The sequence below is a fragment of the Magallana gigas genome, chromosome 6 (genome assembly GCF_963853765.1).
Source record: "Magallana gigas chromosome 6, xbMagGiga1.1, whole genome shotgun sequence".
NCBI lineage: Eukaryota > Metazoa > Mollusca > Bivalvia > Ostreida > Ostreidae > Magallana > Magallana gigas.
The window spans coordinates 47316092-47338230 of NC_088858.1; the positions used below are offsets into that span (position 1 = coordinate 47316092).

The window sequence follows — 22139 nt, forward strand, 5'->3', positions numbered from 1 at the left end:
AAAATTTGTACATATTTCAAGTTTGGTTACAATTGGTTCAATGGTTCTAGAGAAGATGTAAAAAATGTGAAAAGTTCACAGACAACACCGGGCAAAGTGATCAGAGTAGCTCACTTGGGCTTTCGGCTCTGGTGAGCTAAAAAGGGATTTAACATTCTCAAACAAGAGGCAGAAACTCTTTGAAAACCTTCCCATGAGAATGCAATCACACTGACATATATAGTCTTGATTATTGCCCCCCCACCCCCTCCAACTGGACCAACATTTATGGGAACAACTATAATAAAATAACAGACAAGATGGGTTAGTTCTCTATCCGACTACATGTATCAGGCCATCAATTAGTTTAAATCATAGACTTTGTGACATGTATAACCAATGGGAGAGTTTAAGCCAATGTGCTTCACATTTGAAAATTTCTCTCTCAAACTAAAATGCAAAATAGAGTTACCAGTATTCCCTTATTTTTTTAAATATATGGCACCCAAATTAGTTACCAATAATGAAACATTCATGGTAACCTAATGCGAAAATGCCAGAGAACATTTCTTTTTGGTTTTATACTACTTTAGATATACATGTATGTGATTTACATTACCTCTATCTCTTAAATAATTCACTGATAAAGTTCCTCAAAAGTCATTAACATTATATATTAGATTGCATGCTTTTAGGTAAAGAACATATTATGAAATTAGCTGATCTGTAAAATTAACATTATTAAATGTATACCGGTATAAAAGGTTGAAAAATTGAAATCACAAATACTAGATTAATAAACTTTTATACTAAGTGCATGTACACATTAGTCTATGCTTTATTTAGTCCAATACAATAGAAGCTAAACTGAGTTTATAGCCATAATAAAGCAATACTGTATATATTAAATATTTATTGAACATGTATCGATCATGAAACATATTTACATGTGCATATAAACAGACTGACATCATAATTTTGTTTCAGGAAACATCCTGGACAATTATTTCCTTACTTGGCAGTAAATATACCATTATTACACAAACTTTAATGCCCTGCATGTGTATGATTTGAGCAATTGTCACTGGAAATAACATCATACACATTAATATGTTGAATGCTACAAACATCTCCAATGTATTTGACATTTTTATACAATGATTTTTTTCCCTATCAAATTTAAACAAAAACATGTTTGAAATTAAGCATATTTTCCAACTAAAATATTAGCAAATGAACAAAGTCTGTATCTTCAGATTCAATATAATAGTAATACATAGGTAAACACAATATAAAAACAATATAAAAATACTACATGTAAAAGCAATTATGCAGGAAAATATTATTTGAACATAATGCATATTGAACACTACCTTAAAATTAATCTATCACAAACACTTAACAACACCAATGTATAAACAGTTCATTTTTCTACGGTAATGCCATTCACTCTGGATTTCTTAAATACATATGCATGTACATGTATATTTACAGACTTCTAGTTTAAACTAAAAACAAAATGAAAACAAAGAAACGGAACATACAACATCTGAATTCATATTGAAATTCATGAACAACTTCTTACAAATATGTGTTAGAGTTTAAAAAGTTGACTCTATTAGATGAGTTTGAATCATGTTCATCAATGGTACATTTATGTATGTATACTAAAACTGGAGTTCACAAGATTAAACTAAGTGTTTACTGTTAACACAAAATTTGAGGTAGTGTTCTTATGAACACATGATAAGGTATCACTGATCCAAAAATAAAATACATGTATCTTGTTTGGCATAGAACACATAATTTCAAAATTTAAAATAAGTTCATGAAAGGAATGCCTATAAACACAATAAAGTGTCAAAAAAATCAGTTGCTGGCAGTGGTTATGTATATTTTACGGTAGTTAAAGACCCCTTCTCTACCTATGGTAAAACACCTTTTTAATTCATGAACATGCCAGTGTATAATGCCCAAGTTTTATCTTCTTTCACCTGGTGACCATTTATCCCTATTCGTTAGATAGAACATTTTTACATTTACTTAAGACAAGTACAATAATCCCGACTGCACAAATTTGCATGTTCAGTCTCACTAAACTCCACACAAGATTTCTTTTTCTTTTTTGTCATAAATCCGGTGCATTTCTTCTAAATCATTATCAGCTGGGATAACCTACAGATAAAAACAGTCAAAAACAGGTGTGTTTAGAGCCTAATTTTACTGTGCTTAAATAAGCATCTATTAAAAAAATCAAAAGTCACTCATAATCTACACTTTGACACTGGACAGTTAACCAGCAAGTATCTGGTCATTTTCAGATCAAATATGAAAAAAACAACAATAAACTTTGTGTATGTGGAACAAACTTACAGACTGAAAAAACTATCATATCGTTCTCTTCAGCTGTAATGGTAGGTGGCTAAAAAGGTACCCAGACTGACAGTTTTTGACAAACTATCAGAAATTTTAAGTACAACACTGATGGATTCAGTGAAAATGTATCAGGTATATTTTACCTACCAAAACTTTTGATGGCAAAGAAAATTTGGTTCTTTTCACAAGCCAGTCTTCATGAAGGTCATGCAATGACTTCAGATAATCCTGAAAGAATAAGAAATGTTTTAAAATAAAATTATTCCCCTTTCCCCAATATTCAGGTGCTACTGAATAGTTACATTACATCTTTCCCTTAATGATTTCAGTCTAATCTTCTTTATATAAATCTGTGTACATGTGCAATGATGTACACACTTCAAGACAGATTTTTTAAAAGTTTGGTTTTCTGGTTACCAGTGAGATATTTTGCTCTTCATGTCTATTTCTGTTCCTGATTCTTTGGTACACAGTCTCAGGTTTGGCTTGTAAATAAACTGCAAAAAGCACAGAATTTTTTTTTTAATACACAATGAATATTAATACAAAAGATCATAATATTTATCTGATTCATAAAATTCTTTTCAATAACATAATTTGACACATAACATTGTACAACTTTCAAACGTCATACTTGATTTGCATATGTAACCATATAGTATTTTGTTCTTGCTGACTTCTTAAGATAAAGGCCTGCCAAATCAAATTATTACATTATGCCCCTCTTTATTAAGGGTGCATCTTGGAAACCAATGACTGGTGTGGCATACACTAACTGGTTAAAGGCCAATACATATAAATTTTCTTGGATAACTGAGTTTTTAGTTCCACCAATGAGAAAGTGATACTCCTTGGTTTATGTTGGTATGAAAACTAAGATCTAGGCGGGTTAAGATTATTCATCACACCACTACAGATGTATATGTGTCCACCCAGTTGGTGAAATTTCCTTCATGATGCGTAAATAAGTCAACTGAAGCAGAACATGAAATATACAGAATAACCTGGACATTTCAGTGAGGTGGCCTTTGATTGGCAAGTTTATGCAAGAATGCCACTGGTAAGACTGAGGTTTCTGATGCTGATAAGACTGCAAATGTGTGTGAAATATTGTTACAATTGTTGTTTTTCCAGATTATTATTAGCATCCTCATAGTCTAGAGAGAGACAGACAGACAGACAGACAGAGACAGACTGACCTATCAGGTCCACATTACAGTGGTTGTTCTTTATGATCCAGTTGAACCACTCTGTAAGTACTACATACTCCAGGCCTGGCATCATACCACTACAAACAAAAACCACTTACTGTGTACATTTTGAAATTCTATCGTAAACCAAATGTAGGGGAACTGATACATTGTAATTGATTTTTCAAGTTCTTGTTGTTTCAATCACACAAACCTTTTGAAATGGTTTTCCACAAAGCAGTACTTGGCACTGTAAATAGAGCGCTCCATTAATTTCACCGGTTTATCCTGTCCAAACAGAAAAAAAAACAAATGTAAAAACTTTGAAATTCAACATTTTAACACAATTTGCCTGTTTCCAAATTTTCATCCAATATATAACATGAATAGCTCCAAATACATTACTGATGTTGTAAAAAAAAATTACAAATTTTATAGACTAGTAAGTAATTTTCCATGTATTAAAAAGAAGACTGACCGTTTCACTCTGGTGGAGTTCTAACATAGTCAGCTGTATGTAAGTTTGTAAGGCTAGGGCCCATCTAGTCGGGTCTTCATACATCATAGCCTGCAACAGAAAAATGTACCCCACACATTCAACAACTTGAAGTATTCTTATCCATTGTATCACGACTTTTAAATCAGAATAAATCAAGTAGGCATGTAATTGCCAAGTTTAAGAATTGTTAAACAATTGCAATTTAGATTACTGGCTAAAGGTAATGCAGGTATTGATATTTCTTATCCTTGCCTTTACCATATCAAAAACTTTTAATTCTATTCGTTAATACCAGTTAAAAGTCTAAGCCTGTTATACATACAAGAGCATTGTTCCCATGGACATCTCTCCATTTCTTAACTGGTTCTTCAAAAATCTACAAAGCATAGACCAATAATTATCATACTAACCAAATACCGGCCTAATCTCAGACAAAATGAAGCCAAAAGAGAACATCTTCCCTTTTAAATGATGTTGCAAGCAAATATTGACTTGAAAAATAACTGTTTTATTACTACATTGCAATCAAACTAGAAAAAAGCTGGAGTACCACACATTGTGTCATGTTAATGTCTTAATACAGGAACAGGAACAAGAAATTTCAGTAGAACTCATCTATTGTTACAAAATAACAAAAAAAAATCTACACAGGTCTTGATAAGAGGAATATCTCTGGCTAGAATACCAATCTGGGTTAACATTCATAGTAATACTTGCCTCAACATTCTTGTTCTTTTTGAAGTATTCTAAAAATGCAGTTTTTCCACTGGCAATATTTCCTTCCACACATACCTGCCATGAGGATAAAAACATGACACGGTAACATTTACAACTTAATCGATGTTTGAACCTGCAATTGCATAATATTCATATTATCTATTGAGGACAGAGGGGCAATACAGCTACCAGTAAATGGCTGTGAATAGGTCAGTTGCACAAAAAAGAATTTGTGATTTAATACAATAACTGTTATCATATAGTATTCATATCAATATTTAGAAGGCGGAGTGGAAATTCTGGAATTCTCAGATAATCATTAAATATATACATATACATGCACATTATATTAGGTAGATCTGCTAGTCTAGGGTACTTCTGATGCAACCACAAACAGCTTTAAATCCTGATCATAGCTGACCATTTCCCTGCTGAACATAATCACTAATAATCATAATAATACATGAAGTTCCTTTTAATAATCTATTTATGACAAAAGAGAGGTTAAGATTTTAACATGTATGGGTATGTGTACTTGTAGTACTAGTGAATTCCCTTAAAACATAGTGTATTACGATACATCATCATTTCTCGTGTCTGTAACTTTCTATACATTTGAAGAAATTTCTTCAGTGAATTTTGAATGAAATGAGCATTCGATCATTTTACAAATTCAGTATTAAAAATGCATTTCTGAAAAAAATTAAAGACTGATTGAAGAGAAGATAGAACCATTTTAACAAGAGCTTGGTTTTTGGAAAGTTAGGTCAAACAGCAATGTGACGTAGGCCTGTTTATTTCATTGCTGGTCACTTAGCCATGGCTCTTTGAAATCAACAAGATTTGTCTGGCTTTTGAGCTAAGACTATATACGCAATCGGTGTATATTTTGCTTGAAACCGCGTCATTTTTAATTTGTTTTGACACAAGAAATACAGAGCTACGCCCTACTGAAAGTCCAAGCTTTTGTTAAAATGGTTCTAATGTTAATATTGGATGATCATATTCAGGTTTACAATGTCTTGTATAACATTACATTTCATATATAAATCTTCTGGTAGATTAACTGTTTATGTTTTAATTTTTAACATCAATTTTTGTCTTTTAATACCCTGACTTTTAATATTGTAAAGGTGATAATGAAATTTTGAAAGCACTGTACATGTAGGTATAAAGCGTTCAAATTAAAGCAAATGAAACAGTGAAAAGAGATTGTATTCAACTTTGATTCTAAAATAAAATTGCTATTGCCAGGGACGTATATACTTAATGACTTGTTATATAATCTGTAAGTATTTCACTAAGACAGCTGTACGAGTACACGTTCCCTTACAAGTATAAAACATATCTTAACCTCTCTTAATCTAACATTTTGTGAAATCTAATATTTCGCGAAGTTTTGCAATATTACCGTGAAGCTTTTTCTGTGTTTCCCATTTGTTGAATTTGCACCTGCTAAAGAGATATCTGCGTTAGATTTAAGTATATATTATATAATATAGATGCAACACGTTGTTATTATTATGTACAAACGCTTTGTAAGATGATTGTGCAACATTATACGCAATTCATAACTTTAGTTACTATAAAACATCTTGATTGTCACCCATTTACAAAAACTAAAGATAGTTTGTTAAACAATAGTTATAATATATCAATAACCATGATCACTCACCCTGTGTGGACGTATGCATTCTGGAAATATTTAAGCATCGGTGTCGCAAGACACGGTTCAAAACTGGACGGAGGACCATGCTTTGTTTACTACTCTAGTATTCGGAACTACTCGGGTTGTTTGTGATTGCCAGTGGTACTACTACAGACTGACGATTAGCTAAACGGTATCGAGAGAATGCGTCCCACTAGTTTTCACCCAAATGAAATTTTACTTCCAAGTTTCAGACAATATAACAAATGTGCATCATTTGAGAAGATGTGTAGATTTATTAATTTCATATAAACCACAAATATTTTGACAGTTTAGGGCGGGATAGCTAGCTTGGTGACCGAGACTTTCCGAGGGATGCAGAATGTTACTTTACCCATACAATTATAGCTTGGAGACCGATGCCTTCAGAGGGTTGCAAAATGTTACTTTCACTCTACCGAGTTCAACTTTCGCTTTAAAGTGTCATAAAGGAGGATGATATTTCGCATGATATCCCGATTACCTGTGCAGGCAGGGCATTTAGTAAGGATGAGTTCTTCCTCAGCAAAGCGTCTCTCCGGAAAAGTAGCAATTGTCACAGCTTCCACTGACGGGTAATGTCAATTCAAATGCAACAATTTAACTTGTTTATAAATCATCTAATTTCTTGTTCAATAACAATATTTGGAGGGGGCTGAGTTACATTTACTCACCATTTATTTTATATGGTTCACATATTTTTTTTAAAATAATTGATCAAACATTTTTTAGTCACCTATCTTATGTAGTATCTATTGATGTGACCATTGGCATGGTTGCTCAGATGAGTAGTGTGGCTCCTGGGCCACTTAATTATTGTATTAGTCGAGATTGATAAATTTATTATTTACTAATCTATAGAATAGGATATTCCATAGCTGAGAGACTTGGACAGGATGGGGCCAAAGTAATGATTAGCAGTAGAAAACAAAAAAATGTAGATGCCAGTCTTCAGAAACTGAAATCCCTTGGGATTGAGGCCTCAGGAATAGTATGCCATGTAGCCAAGAAAGAAGACAGACAGAAAATGATACAGAAGGTACAGTGAGGCTTAAAGATGACGGACCCAATTCGCTTTTTGCAGATAAATTGCGCACCCAAGAGGAGTGATTGTTACAAACATCGAATTCTCAATATTACATCACAATCACTAAAACTCCATGAAGAATTGCTTATGAAGCAATATATAGCTGTTCTACGTCATCAAAACACACTTTAAATAGTACAAGTAGCTAGTAGTGGCTGATCTTTGGTGGAAAAACAACTTAAAAGGGGGATAAGACTGATAGTTTAAGGGAGAGTAACTCTTCCATAATATAATAAGGGCATGGTACAATACTATAATTACATACTGTATATGTAAATATTGTGATTAATGGTAGATACCAAACTTTCATGGTTATTTTCTGTGCTTACTTATATTACTTATAACCATTACAATGAATGATATTTATTTGTATAAGTGCACTGCTGTTTAATATTTTTAAAATGTTAATGAATAGCTGTTTATCAATCTTAATTATTCTTTGTTTATAATGGAAATGTGATAACTTGTCATTTAATTACAAAATAACATTTTCAGACTCTTGATGATTTTGGAGGTGTTGACATTTTCATTTCCAATGCTGCTGCCAATCCCCATTTTGGTCCTCTTCTGTCAGTGAGTATATTTTTAAAATTACTACAATACCTGATCAGGTTCATTTGTATCTCCAAATAAATGTTATTTTACATTTTTATTATACCTCCACATATTGTTTTACCCTTGGGAGTCTGTCAGTATGTCTGTCTTTAAGAAATTTCTGTTGCATTTTTCTCAGCAACTATTGATCGCAGGTGCTAAAAATTTTTAAACACTATTTGTTTAGGTATGCTTTTTACTTTTAGTGAAATTCATTTTTGTACCAATCAGATGTTAACTTCCTGTTAAATGACAACTTTGTTTTTCTGGCCTATTTATCAAAACAAATTTTCATAATAGATTTCGTAGCAAACTTTTCGTTGCTGATGCTTGGAACTTTATTACACTCTTTGGTTAGGCATGCCATATGGTTGCCAGATTTATTTTTGAAAAATTCAATGACTGTCACAACTTCCTGTTAAATGTGGACTTTGCTTATTTTGTATATTCACATCAAAGCGGGGGTAATCACTAGTGAGCACTGGCTTACAGATAGTTTGGGGGCTAATATAATCAATGTTGCCCTCAACCCCAGTCAATATTTATATAATATTGTGAAATAAAATTGTCCCTAGCCTGATATTTTCATGTTACAGATTGAAAGCACTGTCGTTGTTTCATATCAAATTTTTTGGCACCATATTATTTTTTCATATAACATATTTTTTAGTGTTCAGAAGAAGCCTGGGATAAGGTAAACATTTTTTTACAAAGTGCTCTTGTTTATAGGAATTGTTTAACTTGCATATATTAAAATATTATACATGTATTGTATTCTTAAAATTTCTCATTCAGATTCTCTAATATATTTTCCTTTTTTTAAAGATTTTTGAAACTAATGTCAAAGCAACTTTTATGTTATGCAAAGAAATTGTACCTCTCATGGAAAAAAGAGGGTAAGTATTTAAATTGACTAAATATTTTTGTTCTAATTAAGGTTTGAAACAATTTCACGTCAAATACAGTACCTTTAAGCAGGTTTTTTCGGCAGGTGTAAATTTTAAGAAATTTAAAAATATTAAGATGTACCAATTATGATGCTTGTATTAAGTTTTAACAAATTCCAAACTTTGCACTGTACAAGTATAAGCAAGCTTCAATTATTTTCAAATTTCACACTGATACAAAAAATAGTACCTTACCAAAAGGACTGCAAATTGGTACACATGATTTTCATTTTCATAAAAATGATTTTAGAAGTCCTAACTTATACAAGTGACCTGTTTATATCAACAAGTTGACATCATCAGCTCTCAAATCTTGCACGTCTATACTGTTAACTTCCTTAAAAAAGCTTACATTCATGTACATGCATTACAATTATATTCTGTTGATTTTTACAGGGGAGGTTCTATTGTTGTTGTTAGTTCTTTTGCTGGTTACAAACCCTCTGAAGTGAGTAATTTTTCATTATTATGTTTACTGTAAGTTAAAAATTTCAGTGGAATGACAGAGTAATAATATAATATTTCTTGTTCCATTTGGCTCACCTGACTAATTGGTCCAGTTAGCTTCTGTCTCAAAAATAGTTTTCTCTAAAACTATAAAGCTGGCTTTTAACTCACCTGAAACAAAGGTTCATGTGAGCTTTTCTGATCACCTGTTGTCCACTGTCCGTATGTCTGTCTGTCTGTAAACATTTCACATTTTTGACTTCTTCTCTAGAACCACTGGGTCAAGTTAACCTAAACTTGGTACAAGCCATCCTTACGTAAAGGGGATTCTAAATTAATTAATAAAGGGCAAAATCCTTTTTAAAAGGGAGTCAATTATGAAACAGTGAAAATAGCATGGGTGTCTTAGAAAAGAACGGTGGATATTGACCTGGGAAGCTTAGTGATAGAGCTCCTGACTAGAGTTGTCGGGGTTTCGTGCTTTATTCCTGGTCCATTCATATATTTCCATATGTATGTTTATTCCTCCTTTCCTACTACAGATATTATATGTATCTTCAGTATATATAAGAATATGACTGTATGTTAAAAAATGAGTTTGGAAAAATAATTCCTTAACAATTGGTGAAACAGCTACATTTAGGTTACCAGGTAATTTTCATACACTTCAAAGTTTAAAGTAAATTTGTGTGATTTTGCTTAGGATGTATTATTTGTATATGTAGATCATTGGTGCCTATTCAGTCAGCAAGACGAGTCTTTTAGGTCTAGTTAAAGCTCTGGTCCCTGAGTGTTCTTCCAGAAATATACGCATTAACGGACTGGCACCAGGTGTTATAAAGACCCGCTTCAGTGAGCAAGTAAGTAATGCAAAAAACATGGCATTCTTTGGTGGATTATAATTGCATCACATTCTTTTCTTCTTTTGTTGTATAAAGATTTGTTTTCATTATTATTTTGTGTTAATTTTTTTTTGTGCAGTTGTGGAAAGATGAAGAGAGCTCAGTTAGTCAACTTTCTCTTCAAATGATACCCATTAAAAGGTAAAGGCTTTGTCAAATTAATTTGCCTACTTTTCATACAAGTAAAAAATCATACTTTTTTTTATATTAAAATGCACAATGCATGCTATTCTCCTGGTGATAGGTAGCATAATTATAGGGAAGGGAGCATGGATTTTAAAATTCATTGCACCCCAACCACCCCTGGCCGTAAGTTTTGGAAAAAAATAAAACTTAATACTGTAGATTCCTTTTTTTACACGAGTACTTAATTCCGAGATTCAACGATTTACCATCAAATCGCGAGAACATAAAAATCGCGAATGCCGAAATTTTATCTTAGTTTCATGTTGTTTACATGTGTCCCAAAATTAAAAGTAAGATTTTAAAATTCTTACACGGATATTAATTCCTCGTGTTTAATTAGGAATTTACAGTTTACAATGTACCACAATAAGAAAAAGTACCCAATAGGCATTTTTTCCTGCGTCCAATCTCCTGGACCATAATTGAAAACAGACAGATTTTGAATATGTAAGTTATTTTCAAGTACAAAAAAATGATGATTTCTTTTAAAGGCCACACCAATATAATTTAATTGTTTGTCGGACATCCAGTGAAAAAGGGTACAAACTTAAATTTTGTTTCTGATATATATATTTAAACTATTTTCAAATGCGAAAAATATAGAGCGAAAATAGAGCAGAAAACAACACAGAATTTCCTGAATGCAGATTAATAATATTATTTGTATAGCTTTATTTAAAAACGAGCGCGCGGGGTCTGACGAGCAAGAAATTATATTGGTGTGGCCTATGTTTCTAAAGTTTTGCTAAAAGGAAATTTTGACTGAAGTTTTTTCTCTGCAATTTATGGTCTTCAGACCTGCAACATACAAACTAATTGTGAGATTATGGTAAACAAAGAGAAATTGTGAAATTGGTGGTATGTAGGTCAATGGGTCTTAGTTTATGGTTTTCAATGTCTAAACTCCAGTACAAGCCAGTACCCAATTTCAGCCAGGTGGACTGAGACATAAAGTGCCTTGTCTAAGTGCACAACACAAAACATCAAGTGATCACAGTGTAGCGGGGTTAAAACCAGCGACCTTTTGGTTACTGGCCTAACACCTATGACCACTGAGCCATGTGCTCCACGATGAACAAGGTGGCTATGAAAAAAATGGTAAATTCGTAGCACATGGATTATTTAAGGGGTCTTAGGTTGGGTTAGGACTTTTATATTGATCATGCAATGAAATTACCTCTTCATGTACTGTACTTTTCATTTCTGCGTCTAAGAAATTTAACGTCAATACTGGACAGCATAATGCAACTAATTTTACAATTATGGGATGTGACATTTAAAACATTCGTCATCCCCCTTCCCTCTTTATTTTAATGAACAGTTTATGTTATAGCTTCAATACTATTCAGACAATTCTAATATGGGTGAATGTCTCTTTTTATATCAAATAGATTATGCATTGGACAGTGCTGCATTAGAAAACTCCCCTACTTTTCTGATTTTAATGTTTAAAATGCTTCAATGGGGCATTCTTAATAGGCAACTAAAATTTGAGTGTCATTTGTTGAGTTACAGGCGAGATACAAAGCTTACAAATCTTTGCATGGTAAACAAACCTTTTGTTTTCATTTTGAATGTTGAAGTGAAAATTCCAATTCTAGACCTAAAATGAATATGTTAAACGTTAGGAACTGTTTATCTATGCCTAAAATGAATAAGAAGATAGAAAAATCAGCTTGAAAAAGATTTTTTTTTGGTATATTGAACCTATGTAAACAAAAACAGGACACAAGCCTTGTTAACATGACACAGATTAGTGAGCTCTGTATCTTGCTTAAAACTTAAAGACTGACTCTCAAATTTAATTTAATCATTAGAAATGCATTCCTAAAGCATTGTAAATAATAAAAACAGAAAAATAGAATTTGACCAAAATTGTTACCATGCCCCTTTAATAAAGATCAATGTTGTCAATCGAATACTAGCATGATTTTGTTCATTGACAGCAACTGACAAACATATAAACTCACACTTGATACAAAGATCTCTTCAATTACTAACCTCAGTGAGTGCCATCAATCATCATTCTGATCAACGAAGCTCAGACAAACGGTCACATTTGCAGATCCTGGATAATTGTGTTAATTATGGGGGGGGGGGGTCCGATGGATATTTGCGATACTTTCTCTAGATCCGCGCATGGCTCATTATTTTCCACTTTCATTAACAAAGAAACATTGTTGAGTTGATGGTTGTTGATCTTATATCTCTTGGTCTACACTAGGTTCGGTGAGCCGCGAGAGTGTGCAGGGACTGTGTCCTTCCTGGTCTCTGACGATGCTTCCTACATCACTGGCGAAACCATTCTGGTCACGGGGGGCATTGATGCAAGACTTTAGGGGGCCAATCAACAAAGACCACTGATCAAAGCAAAAATCCAGCTCAAACACAGTTATCTTTCTTAGATAGTATTTTCTGTGACTGTTATATTTGTATTTTTTGTGTGCATGTGGCTATTTGAAGACTGTGATAAGGGATTCATAACAAACAGCATTTCATATTTCCTGATAATTTAATGTACAATGATATTCATATTTGGGATATTAAAAATTGATTCTATATATAGGACAAATTATTGTTGTATGTCATATTTTTATGGATATGAAGGAAAGTGATGTAAAAATAAAATGTTTCAATATATTTCTCTTTTATGGATCAAATAAAATTATTTTTGATTACTTGCATAAATCATAACTAATAATAAGGTATGGAAATTTGAAGAAAAAAAAGTGTGTGTATATATATGATATATAATTTTATTTTTTTTTATTTTTATTTTTTTTTTTTGGGGGGGGGTCTTAAAAAGTACAGAGTATGAATGTAAACCAAATAAACCCATTTGGTTTTGTCCCCAGTTGCTTTGGTGGACTTGCCATAAATTTATAGGCATATCTATCAGCATTTAAGACTTCAAAGTGGAAAATAGTGCACATGGGATATTTTTACTTATCAAACTATATTATTCTAATAGCATAAAATTTTATTGTTTCTGGCGTTAATGACCGACACAAATGCTTTTGTTACTCAATAGCCTTTCATTCGTTTATAAATTTTAAGCAGCGATGTTCTGCTTTTTAAACAGATCTGTACACGATTTGTTCTAGGAAACACATCTTGAATTATCAGTTATAAAAATGTCTACCCGTACATTTCTCGTCAATGTGCATATAACGTCATGTACGGGATAGAATCACTGCATGGTTTCATGTGCAACAATTTTACGGTTTACAGATCATTAGACAGGAAGGTAACTCTGCGTTAATAAATCAAAGTACTGAAGTACTGACGGGAGTTGATTTTATCGATTATCATTTATTTTAAAATCAACTTATTTTGCGTGCCAATTAGTTTCTAGTCTGTATTTGAATTGCGCACTTTTTTATAAAATGAATTTTTAGACTTTTCAAACAAGAATTTCGAGAAACCCAATATGAATCATGTTGTGTAATATTTAAAGATAGATTTCAAACTATGTAATAGTAATTGAAACAATTCTAAAAATTGTATGGATCCAAGCACTATTGATATCGAACTCTTGTCTCGTTCAACAAGACGCTCGGCTGTCTCCGTTAATCAGCTGGTAATCTCTGAAAAGCAAGAGAGCCTCCCTGCTTGTCGGAGATTTACGGAGACAGACGAGCGTCTGGTTGAACGAGACTATATTAAACTCTGGCGTAGGAATACACGAGACTACAAAAATATCTAAATTGTTCGTATTATATAAAATCTGAGTGTTTATACATACGTTTTCGTGAAAAGCATTGCTTCAGCTTACATTACATCGAATTTTTCTATCATTTTCAAGAACTAAGTCTTGTCAGCGGTGATGATTTGTGATTAGGTCAAAACACTGTTTGACTTTCGGTTTGCCAGAGTAACTGCATAGGTGAGTTGATTAAAATCAACTCCCAAAATGTAGTTTTCACTACTTTTCATATGAATGTGTTATGTTTTGCTGAAATTGTTTGCTATCACGGTTAGAGTTATCAAAAATCTAACATGATTGTGTTCACTGAAGGATGTTGCATGTGGAAATAAAATAATGTTAAATAGTAATTGTCCGAATGACACAGTAGTTAATTAAAGGGGCATACTATAGTAGTCACGATTTTCGTCAAATTCTATTTTTTTTTTGTTATTCTTTATAATTCTTTGGAAATGCATTTCTAACGATAAAATGAAAATTGAGGTTTAGTCATTAAGTTATAAGTAAGATACATAGCTCATAGTTCTTTGTTATGTAAACAAGGCTCGTGCCCTGTTTTTGTTTACATAGGTTCAATATACCAGTAAAAAATCGTTTTTTCAAACTTATTTGTCTATCTTCTTATTCATTTTAGGCATAAATAAACAGTTTCTAACCTTTTACACATTTATTTGAGGTCTAAACTTGAACTGTTCACTTCAACATTCAAAATGTAAACAAACAACTTTCGTTTGCCTTTGTGTACCTAGTTGCAACTAAAAATTAAAAAAAAAATAATGCATGCAGTACCAACTGTTTACAGGTGCACAGTACCGGAAAGAAGGTAATGTGTGTTTTACGAAGGCAACACCCTCATGTCCAAAATACATTGGCATAGAACGATCAGACTTGCTGTTCAATTGTTCTGTGCTCTGGGGAAAAGGTCAAGCTTGTCCTAAAATTACCCTCTTTTTCTTGTGCTATAATAGCGACTCTATTTGACGTGCCCAAACGTGGTTAAACCAGCAGTCCTTTTGGTTAGCGTAAGTAGGAACTACAATCATTCGATTGCAACTCGAGTAGTTCGAGTGCTCGATTAGGAATCGAAGTCGCCAGTTCAGATAACGTTATAGTTGTAGAACATGTTTTAAATCTTGTTTGTTGTGCAAAAAGGTAAGGTTCTACATTAAGGTATAATTATTTAGTCTGCTTTTAAAGGGACATGGTCACGATTTTGGCCAAATTCTAATTTTCTGATTTTATTATTTAAATTGCTTTTAAAAATGCATTTTTAATGATCAAATGAAATTTGAGAGTCTTTCATGGAGTTATAAGAAAGATACATAGCTCACAATTCTTTGTCATGTAAACAAGGCTCGTGCCCTGTTTTTGTTTACATAGGTTCAATACACCAGTTAAAATATTTTTTAAGCCAATCTGTCTGTCTTTTTATTCATTTTAATCATATATAAACAGCTAACGTTTAACACATTCATTCTTGGTCTAGAACTGGAATTTTCATTTCAACATTCAAAATGTAACCAAACGCTTTGTTTACATTGCAAAGAATTTCAAGCTCTGTAACTCGCTTATAACTCAACGAATGACTCTCAAATTTTGGTTGACTATTAGAAATGCATTACTGAAGCATTGTAAACATTAAAATCGGATAAATAATTTTTTACCAAAATCGTGACCATGCCCCTTTAATCTCATGTACAGAAAATTAAATCTGAGTTTCACTTTTCTTGGTATAATATTAGATTATTTTCAAAATCTTTTTTTCATTATATGTCATCAGTACCTTCAATTCGGTATTAAGGGCAATTGTAAGATATCTCGTTGAACCAGCTCATCTCTGACAACAGTATCTCTCCCAAACAAAGAAACTGAAATAGGAATAAGAGATTTGACTGGCTCAACCTCAACCTTTTAAAAAACAAATTCTTAATGAAATCAATTAATCCAATGAGTGTGAAATTAAGCTTTACTGACAAAGGTCAACCGAGCGCGTTTTAAGAAATTTTGGCTTAATACAAGGTGGTGCACTGTTAAGTATTCTATGTTTGCTTGTTTAAAAAAACATTAAATGTTTCTTTTTTAATAATCAAAGTAGGATGTTGAAGGTCACCAGTATATTGCGTCAGAAATATTTAACATTTCAGTCTTCAAAAATATGATTTTAACAATTTGCATTCTATGTTGTATAAATGAATCTTACAGTATTAATATAAATGAAAACAAAAAATAAAGTTAAAAAGCATGGTTCACAAAAATAAAAATAAATAATCAAAAATTTGTAGTCAAATGATTATTATAATTTGTTGATTCTATTTACATGTACATATGAATATGACATAATGTCTAATGCAAATATTATTTTGTATGACTAAATTATTTCAGACACCTTGAAAAATGATAAGAGTGAGTTCATTATTAATGTTCATGCTGGCAGCTCGTATTTCTGAAAGTAAGTACTAGTATTAGTCCAATGGTTTTTATAGGAATCACAATTTTTAATAAACAATACATAATTAATTTTCTTTGCATTGACCATTCTGATAATATTTTGGTAACCATTTATCAAAATTGGTCTGTGATGTCACTAGTATCAGACTAATGTTGATGTATTGAACGTTTCATTGGAACAATTCCTTGAAAGTATTTTTACGAGGGTTGTCCCAAAATAGCGTAGACAGGACACATAACTTACAATTTGTTTACTGCAATTTCATTACAATTTCTTCAAAGACCCATTTGCAAACAATACTCAAAAATTCAAATCTGTTCTTTATTTATCTCTTGAGAAAATGAATAATTAGTAACAACAAGTTTTGCCATTCAGGCAGCCTAATGTGCGACGTCGAAAACCAGTCTTTACGTTATTGCTATAAACCCTCCACATCGTTTACGATAACATTTACGTTTTATTTCCGAAGATCTCTTGGAAAAAAATATTTTCTTTTAACATGTTTCCTGAGTGCACATTCAATATACATTTCTAGTTTTGATTTTTTAAAAATATTTTCTAAGTATTAACGATCGGACGACTCCAAACTTGCCCTGTATTACTTGTTGTCCACCGTCCGTCTCACCGTAATGTGTCGTTCAGCGTTTTGACGTTCATTTCTATCGGTCGGGGTTTCTTTTTTAGCTCACCTGAGCTGAAAGCTCAAGTGAGCTATTCTGATCACATTTTGTCCGTCGTCCGTCTGTCCGTCCGTCTGTCTGTCTGTCTGTCCGTCTGTAAACTTTTTACATTTTGAACTTCTTCTCTAAAACCGCTTATCCAATTTCCACCAAATTTGGCACAAAGCATCCTTATGGGAGGGCGAATATAAATTGCAGAAATAAAAGCCCGATCTGTATTCAAAGCGGAGAAAACCTTGAAACTGTAGAAAAAGGGGGGTGCATTTTTAAAAATCTTCTTCTCAAGAACTACTGACTCAAATTCAACGTAGTTTAATTTAGCATAAATTATCCTTATGGGAAGGAAAATATAAATTGCAAAAATTAAGCGCTAATTCTGTTTCAAATCTGAGTTATTACGAAAATAATAATAAAGGAAAGGCGTGTTTCAATCAGTTTAATAGCTTCGGGTTCGGCATCCGGTAAAATGGGTAGGCAATACCTGGCCTGGGCAAAACAAAAGATTGGCAGTTATTAATCTGCCAATCTCATTAAAATTTCAGGATATTTGATGGACCAGTATATTTGTATTCGCTGTAAATATTGCTGCAAAATAATGCGTATTTGGAATTGACGATTGCCAATCTGCCCCGGCTTTTATTTTACCACGGCCCGGGTTTGCATACCCATTTTACCAAGACTCGTATTCCATACTTCTAAAACGAGGTTCTTTGTTTAAAGCAGCCATGACATTATACGAAAAAGGGTCGATCTCACTATGATGAATTTGCTTGTTGTGCAACAGTTCGCGTATGAAGGGAAATTTTTGAAACATGCAAAATATATTGGTGCCGATTTTGTGAAGTAAATTGAGGCTAAATATTTTAATGCGTTGGCAGTTTTCACACATGACGTTGGTGTTAGCTTGTTCTGATTTGCGTTTCGTTTTCATTATTTATGCTTTGTAACCTGGGAACTATCGTCTGTATTTCGAGATTTTTACGTATCAAATCAAAAAGAGACTTCAATAAATCAAACAGTTAACTGTTTACCTGCGCAAATTAAGCAAAATCTGATGTATCAAAAAAGTACTTAAATACAATTCATTCTATCGGTAATTCGGCATTATCTTTTGCGTAATGGTAGATTAATGCAATAGGTTTTGTTGAGATGCTCGGCATTTTCTCGAGTTTATTCAGTTTAAATAGAGTTTGATATCGCTGACGGAAATATATAGGTATATACATGTATATATATGATTCATTTCGAACTGAAAATAAATTGTGTTCTTTATTTGTTATAGTGCATGTTTCTTATGTTTAATTGTTTACAATTTCTATTTACTAACCATATTTGAGTGTTAAGCTTCGAATTATAAGCAAGATACAGAGATTTGCTCACAATTCTATGTTTGTACACAGATCTTAAAAACTAAAGATTAAAAAAGTAAAAAATGTGTCAATATTTATTAAGCAAATTTTCTCAGTCTGTTCTTCCAGAAACCAACTTTAACAACTTATTGTATTGTAAAACTTTTTTTTCATCATTATTACTCCTACTTTACATGTGATCCTTGCCTGTGTTTGTGTACATTTGTATAAACTGATTTTGAACCCCAAATACCAGTGAACTGGTCTTGAGTGAATAAAAGGCCATTCTTTTTTCCCATTTTAAATGCTGAATAGGAAATACCAAGTTAAAAATCTTAAACTGAATGTAATAAACTCATGTGAACAAAAATATGACTCAAACCTAGGCGAACTGTGAGCTCGGTATCTTGCTTATAATTCTACGATTGACGCTGAAATTTTGGTTGAACATTAGAAATTCTATATGAATAAGAGTATGTTAAATACTTGTACAAACAAAATAAAAGAATGATAATCTGTATATACCTACTCTCTGGGGCCCCCTCTTTATACAATAAATAATGTGAAATCTACATCAATTTTGATAGTTTTTCAGACACGAGTAAATAAAAACGACATTTTTAAAACATTTTCCATAGTTCTGACACATTTCTGTTGCGGGGATAAAGTAATTATCACTATTCCTAAGAAAATATCACAGCGGAAAATTATCCTGGTTTGTACGCGAAGTAAATAACAGTCATTTAATTATAATGGAGAAGACAAATAAAATTTTTGAATGTTTTTAATTTGAGGAATTGAGCACATTGAGGTACAATTTTTTTCTTCACATGTAGGATTTTTTAAATAAAAAACAAATAACTATTATATATTTTTTTTAAAAATACAATAACTAGTAAGTAGTTGATGGAAAAAATGTACCTATATGCTCTCATAGATTTTGATCGCTTTACAAAGTTGGGGGGGGGGGGGGGCAGAACGAAAATATAGGGAATTGGAAGTCAACATCTTAACAGTGTACCCCTGTTTAGTTTTATATCTTGCGTAGGATTTTCTTATTCTGGTAAAAAATAGTATTTCATGAAGGTACAATGTCAAAGATTACGTGTATGCAGAAATAAGTGTAAAATACGAATACTTTACAATATTTATTTTTTGTTATTCTACCGAGGGACCATATGGCACAATATCTTTTGAACGCCCATTGTTGCTCAGGTGAGCGATGTGGCCCCATGGGCCTCTTGTTCACTTATGGCACCATACTCGTCCAAATATTTTCAATATTGTTAACTTCTTATTCACAAAACGCATTTCTAATTGAAAGCTGCCCAAGGTTTATTTCAAGGCCTTTACGACTTTTATCGGTTACTGTTGCGTCGTCTTAAACGCTGACGTCGTCATTTTATTACGAGTAAACACCTCGACTTGTCACACAATTGTTTATCTAACATAATTCATTTCACTTATTTAATGTCAAACAATATATGATTTTTAAACATTTTTAAATGCAAATTGCTTGAACCCTTTGTGGCACAACGTTCATCTTCCTGTGTCTTCGTTTAACTGAATAACGCCACTTGTCTACGCTATTTTGGGACAACCCTCGTATTTTACCATATACTTTGGACCCCTTTTTTCCAAGATTGCCAGACCAACCCATGTCCTGTGGAAGTTGATAAGAACAAGGTCTCTGGTTTGGTAAGCGGTAAGACCATTGATACCCCTATAGTTTCCTACAGCTGTATCAACAACAAGTTCAAGGCCAAGATCTCCTGTCTGACCGATGATTATATGGTGAACGGTTCCACACAATCAGTCTGTGAGGGGACAAAGTGGAGCCCACCCCTACCTGGGAATTGTATCCGTATGTGTACCTTTATTTAGAGTAGATCTTTGCAAGATGTGGTGACAAACATTGTTAGCATGTTTTAAATTTAATAATAAAATTATTTGGAAGGGGAAATGGTGGTTTCGCCGTTGTTTTTCTTATAGATTCGCTTTGTTGCCTAGGTCTACGGATCACTTAGATAATATTGAATATTTTATAATTTTATCAAATTGATGAAAAATGGGGAAAAACAGAGTTAAAAAATCATATTCGTAAAAGATCAATTGGTATAAACGAATATTACATTGGTCAGATGTTTTTGTATCATTCAAAGATCCAATTAACTCATATGCTTAAACTGTATTTTTTGAAGAAAAAAACCCAAACTTTATTTCCCCTCTAATGTTCATTTCTTTTGTAGCTAAACCTCTGCCAAAAGACCATAAATGGGAGTACATTGGCGGGGGACTGGGGGGTGGGGCGGTGGTGATCATCGGCGTCATAGTCATCGTGTCGGTCGTCTGCTACAGGTCCAAAGTCAGGCCAGAGATCAAGGTGATTTTTCATTCGATATAAACCAATGAATGTTTAGCCGACTGTACTGAATTCTATAATTCATTTTTTTTTTCAATTGTAGATCTGAGGAGAAAAAGAAGAGATGAGAAGGGGAAGAAAGTAGAGGCCCATAGGCCACATTGCTCACCTGAGCAAAAATACCATGATAAAATCAGCGTAATGGAGTCATATTACAAAATATCTTGACAATTTAGTATGAAATATGTAAATCCTGTATAAATAAAAATCCATTTTCCTTTTGGGTATTCTTATGTTTATAAACAAGTTCATTTATAAAAGGATCATGATTTTAAAGCCATATTACATGTTGAGCATTGCAGTTCTCCTAAACATGTGCAATTGTTATGTATTGGATATATAAACCTACAACCAACTCTTAACCCCTTGTGAGGTCCAAGTATCGTCAAGGGGCCAAGGTCTAAACAATTTTAAAAATCAGCATGATGTCAAAATGCTTGTATTTAAGAAAATCCATATAAAATAAATTATAACATTTTAGTTTGTGGTGAATAATCAAAATGTTTCCCTTTGTAAAAGTGGACCCCCAAATATGTGGTCCTACCCTACTCCTCAAGAGTTTGATTTGAACAGATTCGAACAAATTTGAATTTATCTGAGGTTGCTTTCACAAAAGTATGGCAAATGGTTTTTAGAGAAAGATTTTTTTTCTCTATATATATTCCTATGTAAATATTTGCCCCCCCCCCTCCTCCCACGTTGTGACCCTTTTATACCCCAATGAATTATGGTTTAAACAACCTTTAATATACCATATAAGATTTTTAAAGATTTATTCTATATATATTCCCATGTAAAAATTCGCCCCTTATTGGTTGCCCCACATTACCCCCGTGGGTCATGATTTGAACAAACTTGAATCTACACTACCTGAAGGTGCTTTCACCCAAGTCTCAGCTTTTCTGACAAATCAGTTTCTGAA

General features: G+C 32.7%; 3 protein-coding genes across 5 annotated transcripts; 2 read left to right on the forward strand and 1 right to left on the reverse strand.

The window, feature by feature from the left end:
* Nucleotides 1–875: 875 nt before the first annotated feature.
* On the reverse strand, nucleotides 876–6555 carry LOC105337036 (thymidine kinase 2, mitochondrial). Of its 2 annotated transcripts, none has more exons than XM_034467565.2 (10): nucleotides 6437–6555; nucleotides 6173–6213; nucleotides 4762–4836; nucleotides 4367–4420; nucleotides 4024–4113; nucleotides 3760–3833; nucleotides 3555–3643; nucleotides 2773–2852; nucleotides 2503–2583; nucleotides 876–2154 (listed from the first exon to the last, which is right to left on the reverse strand). In XM_034467565.2, exons 1-10 carry the CDS (start codon nucleotides 6513–6515, stop codon nucleotides 2074–2076), a joined length of 744 nt encoding a protein of 247 aa, XP_034323456.2. In that variant the 5' UTR covers nucleotides 6516–6555; the 3' UTR covers nucleotides 876–2073. The 2 variants fall into 2 exon arrangements, with proteins under 2 accessions (XP_034323456.2, XP_034323455.2); XM_034467564.2 differs by having other exon boundaries at nucleotides 6173–6216.
* Nucleotides 6556–6817: 262 nt separating this feature from the next.
* Nucleotides 6818–13172, forward strand: LOC105336995 (dehydrogenase/reductase SDR family member 4). Of its 2 annotated transcripts, none has more exons than XM_034467563.2 (9): nucleotides 6818–7023; nucleotides 7310–7487; nucleotides 8031–8108; nucleotides 8800–8823; nucleotides 8955–9025; nucleotides 9473–9524; nucleotides 10249–10383; nucleotides 10505–10566; nucleotides 11521–12101. In XM_034467563.2, the coding sequence occupies exons 1-9, from the start codon at nucleotides 6905–6907 to the stop codon at nucleotides 11561–11563; spliced, it is 762 nt and encodes a 253-aa protein (XP_034323454.2). In that variant the 5' UTR covers nucleotides 6818–6904; the 3' UTR covers nucleotides 11564–12101. The 2 variants fall into 2 exon arrangements, with proteins under 2 accessions (XP_034323454.2, XP_011439833.2); XM_011441531.4 differs by lacking the exon at nucleotides 11521–12101 and adding an exon at nucleotides 12836–13172 and having other exon boundaries at nucleotides 6828–7023.
* Nucleotides 13173–15137: 1965 nt separating this feature from the next.
* LOC117688859 (uncharacterized) lies at nucleotides 15138–21429 on the forward strand. Its single transcript, XM_066088816.1, has 5 exons — nucleotides 15138–15469; nucleotides 16700–16766; nucleotides 20438–20659; nucleotides 21045–21178; nucleotides 21261–21429. The coding sequence occupies exons 2-5, from the start codon at nucleotides 16712–16714 to the stop codon at nucleotides 21264–21266; spliced, it is 417 nt and encodes a 138-aa protein (XP_065944888.1). The 5' UTR covers nucleotides 15138–15469; nucleotides 16700–16711; the 3' UTR covers nucleotides 21267–21429.
* Nucleotides 21430–22139: the final 710 nt, after the last annotated feature.

Coding starts and splice junctions, on each gene's coding strand:
- LOC105337036 (XM_034467564.2), bottom strand. CDS start 6,515: ATGGTCCTCCGTCCAGTTTTGAACCGTGTCTTGCGACACCGATGCTTA. Junction 4,114..4,366: donor TCCATGGGAACAATGCTCTT/GTATGTATAACA, acceptor TTTCTGTTGCAG/GCTATGATGTATGAAGACCC. Junction 3,834..4,023: donor AACTCCACCAGAGTGAAACG/GTCAGTCTTCTT, acceptor CTGTTTGGACAG/GATAAACCGGTGAAATTAAT.
- LOC105336995 (XM_011441531.4), top strand. CDS start 6,905: ATGATATTTCGCATGATATCCCGATTACCTGTGCAGGCAGGGCATTTA. Junction 7,024..7,309: donor GTCACAGCTTCCACTGACGG/GTAATGTCAATT, acceptor ACTAATCTATAG/AATAGGATATTCCATAGCTG. Junction 7,488..8,030: donor GACAGAAAATGATACAGAAG/GTACAGTGAGGC, acceptor TAACATTTTCAG/ACTCTTGATGATTTTGGAGG.
- LOC117688859 (XM_066088816.1), top strand. CDS start 16,712: ATGATAAGAGTGAGTTCATTATTAATGTTCATGCTGGCAGCTCGTATT. Junction 16,767..20,437: donor GGCAGCTCGTATTTCTGAAA/GTAAGTACTAGT, acceptor CTTTTTTCCAAG/ATTGCCAGACCAACCCATGT. Junction 20,660..21,044: donor CCTACCTGGGAATTGTATCC/GTATGTGTACCT, acceptor TTTCTTTTGTAG/CTAAACCTCTGCCAAAAGAC.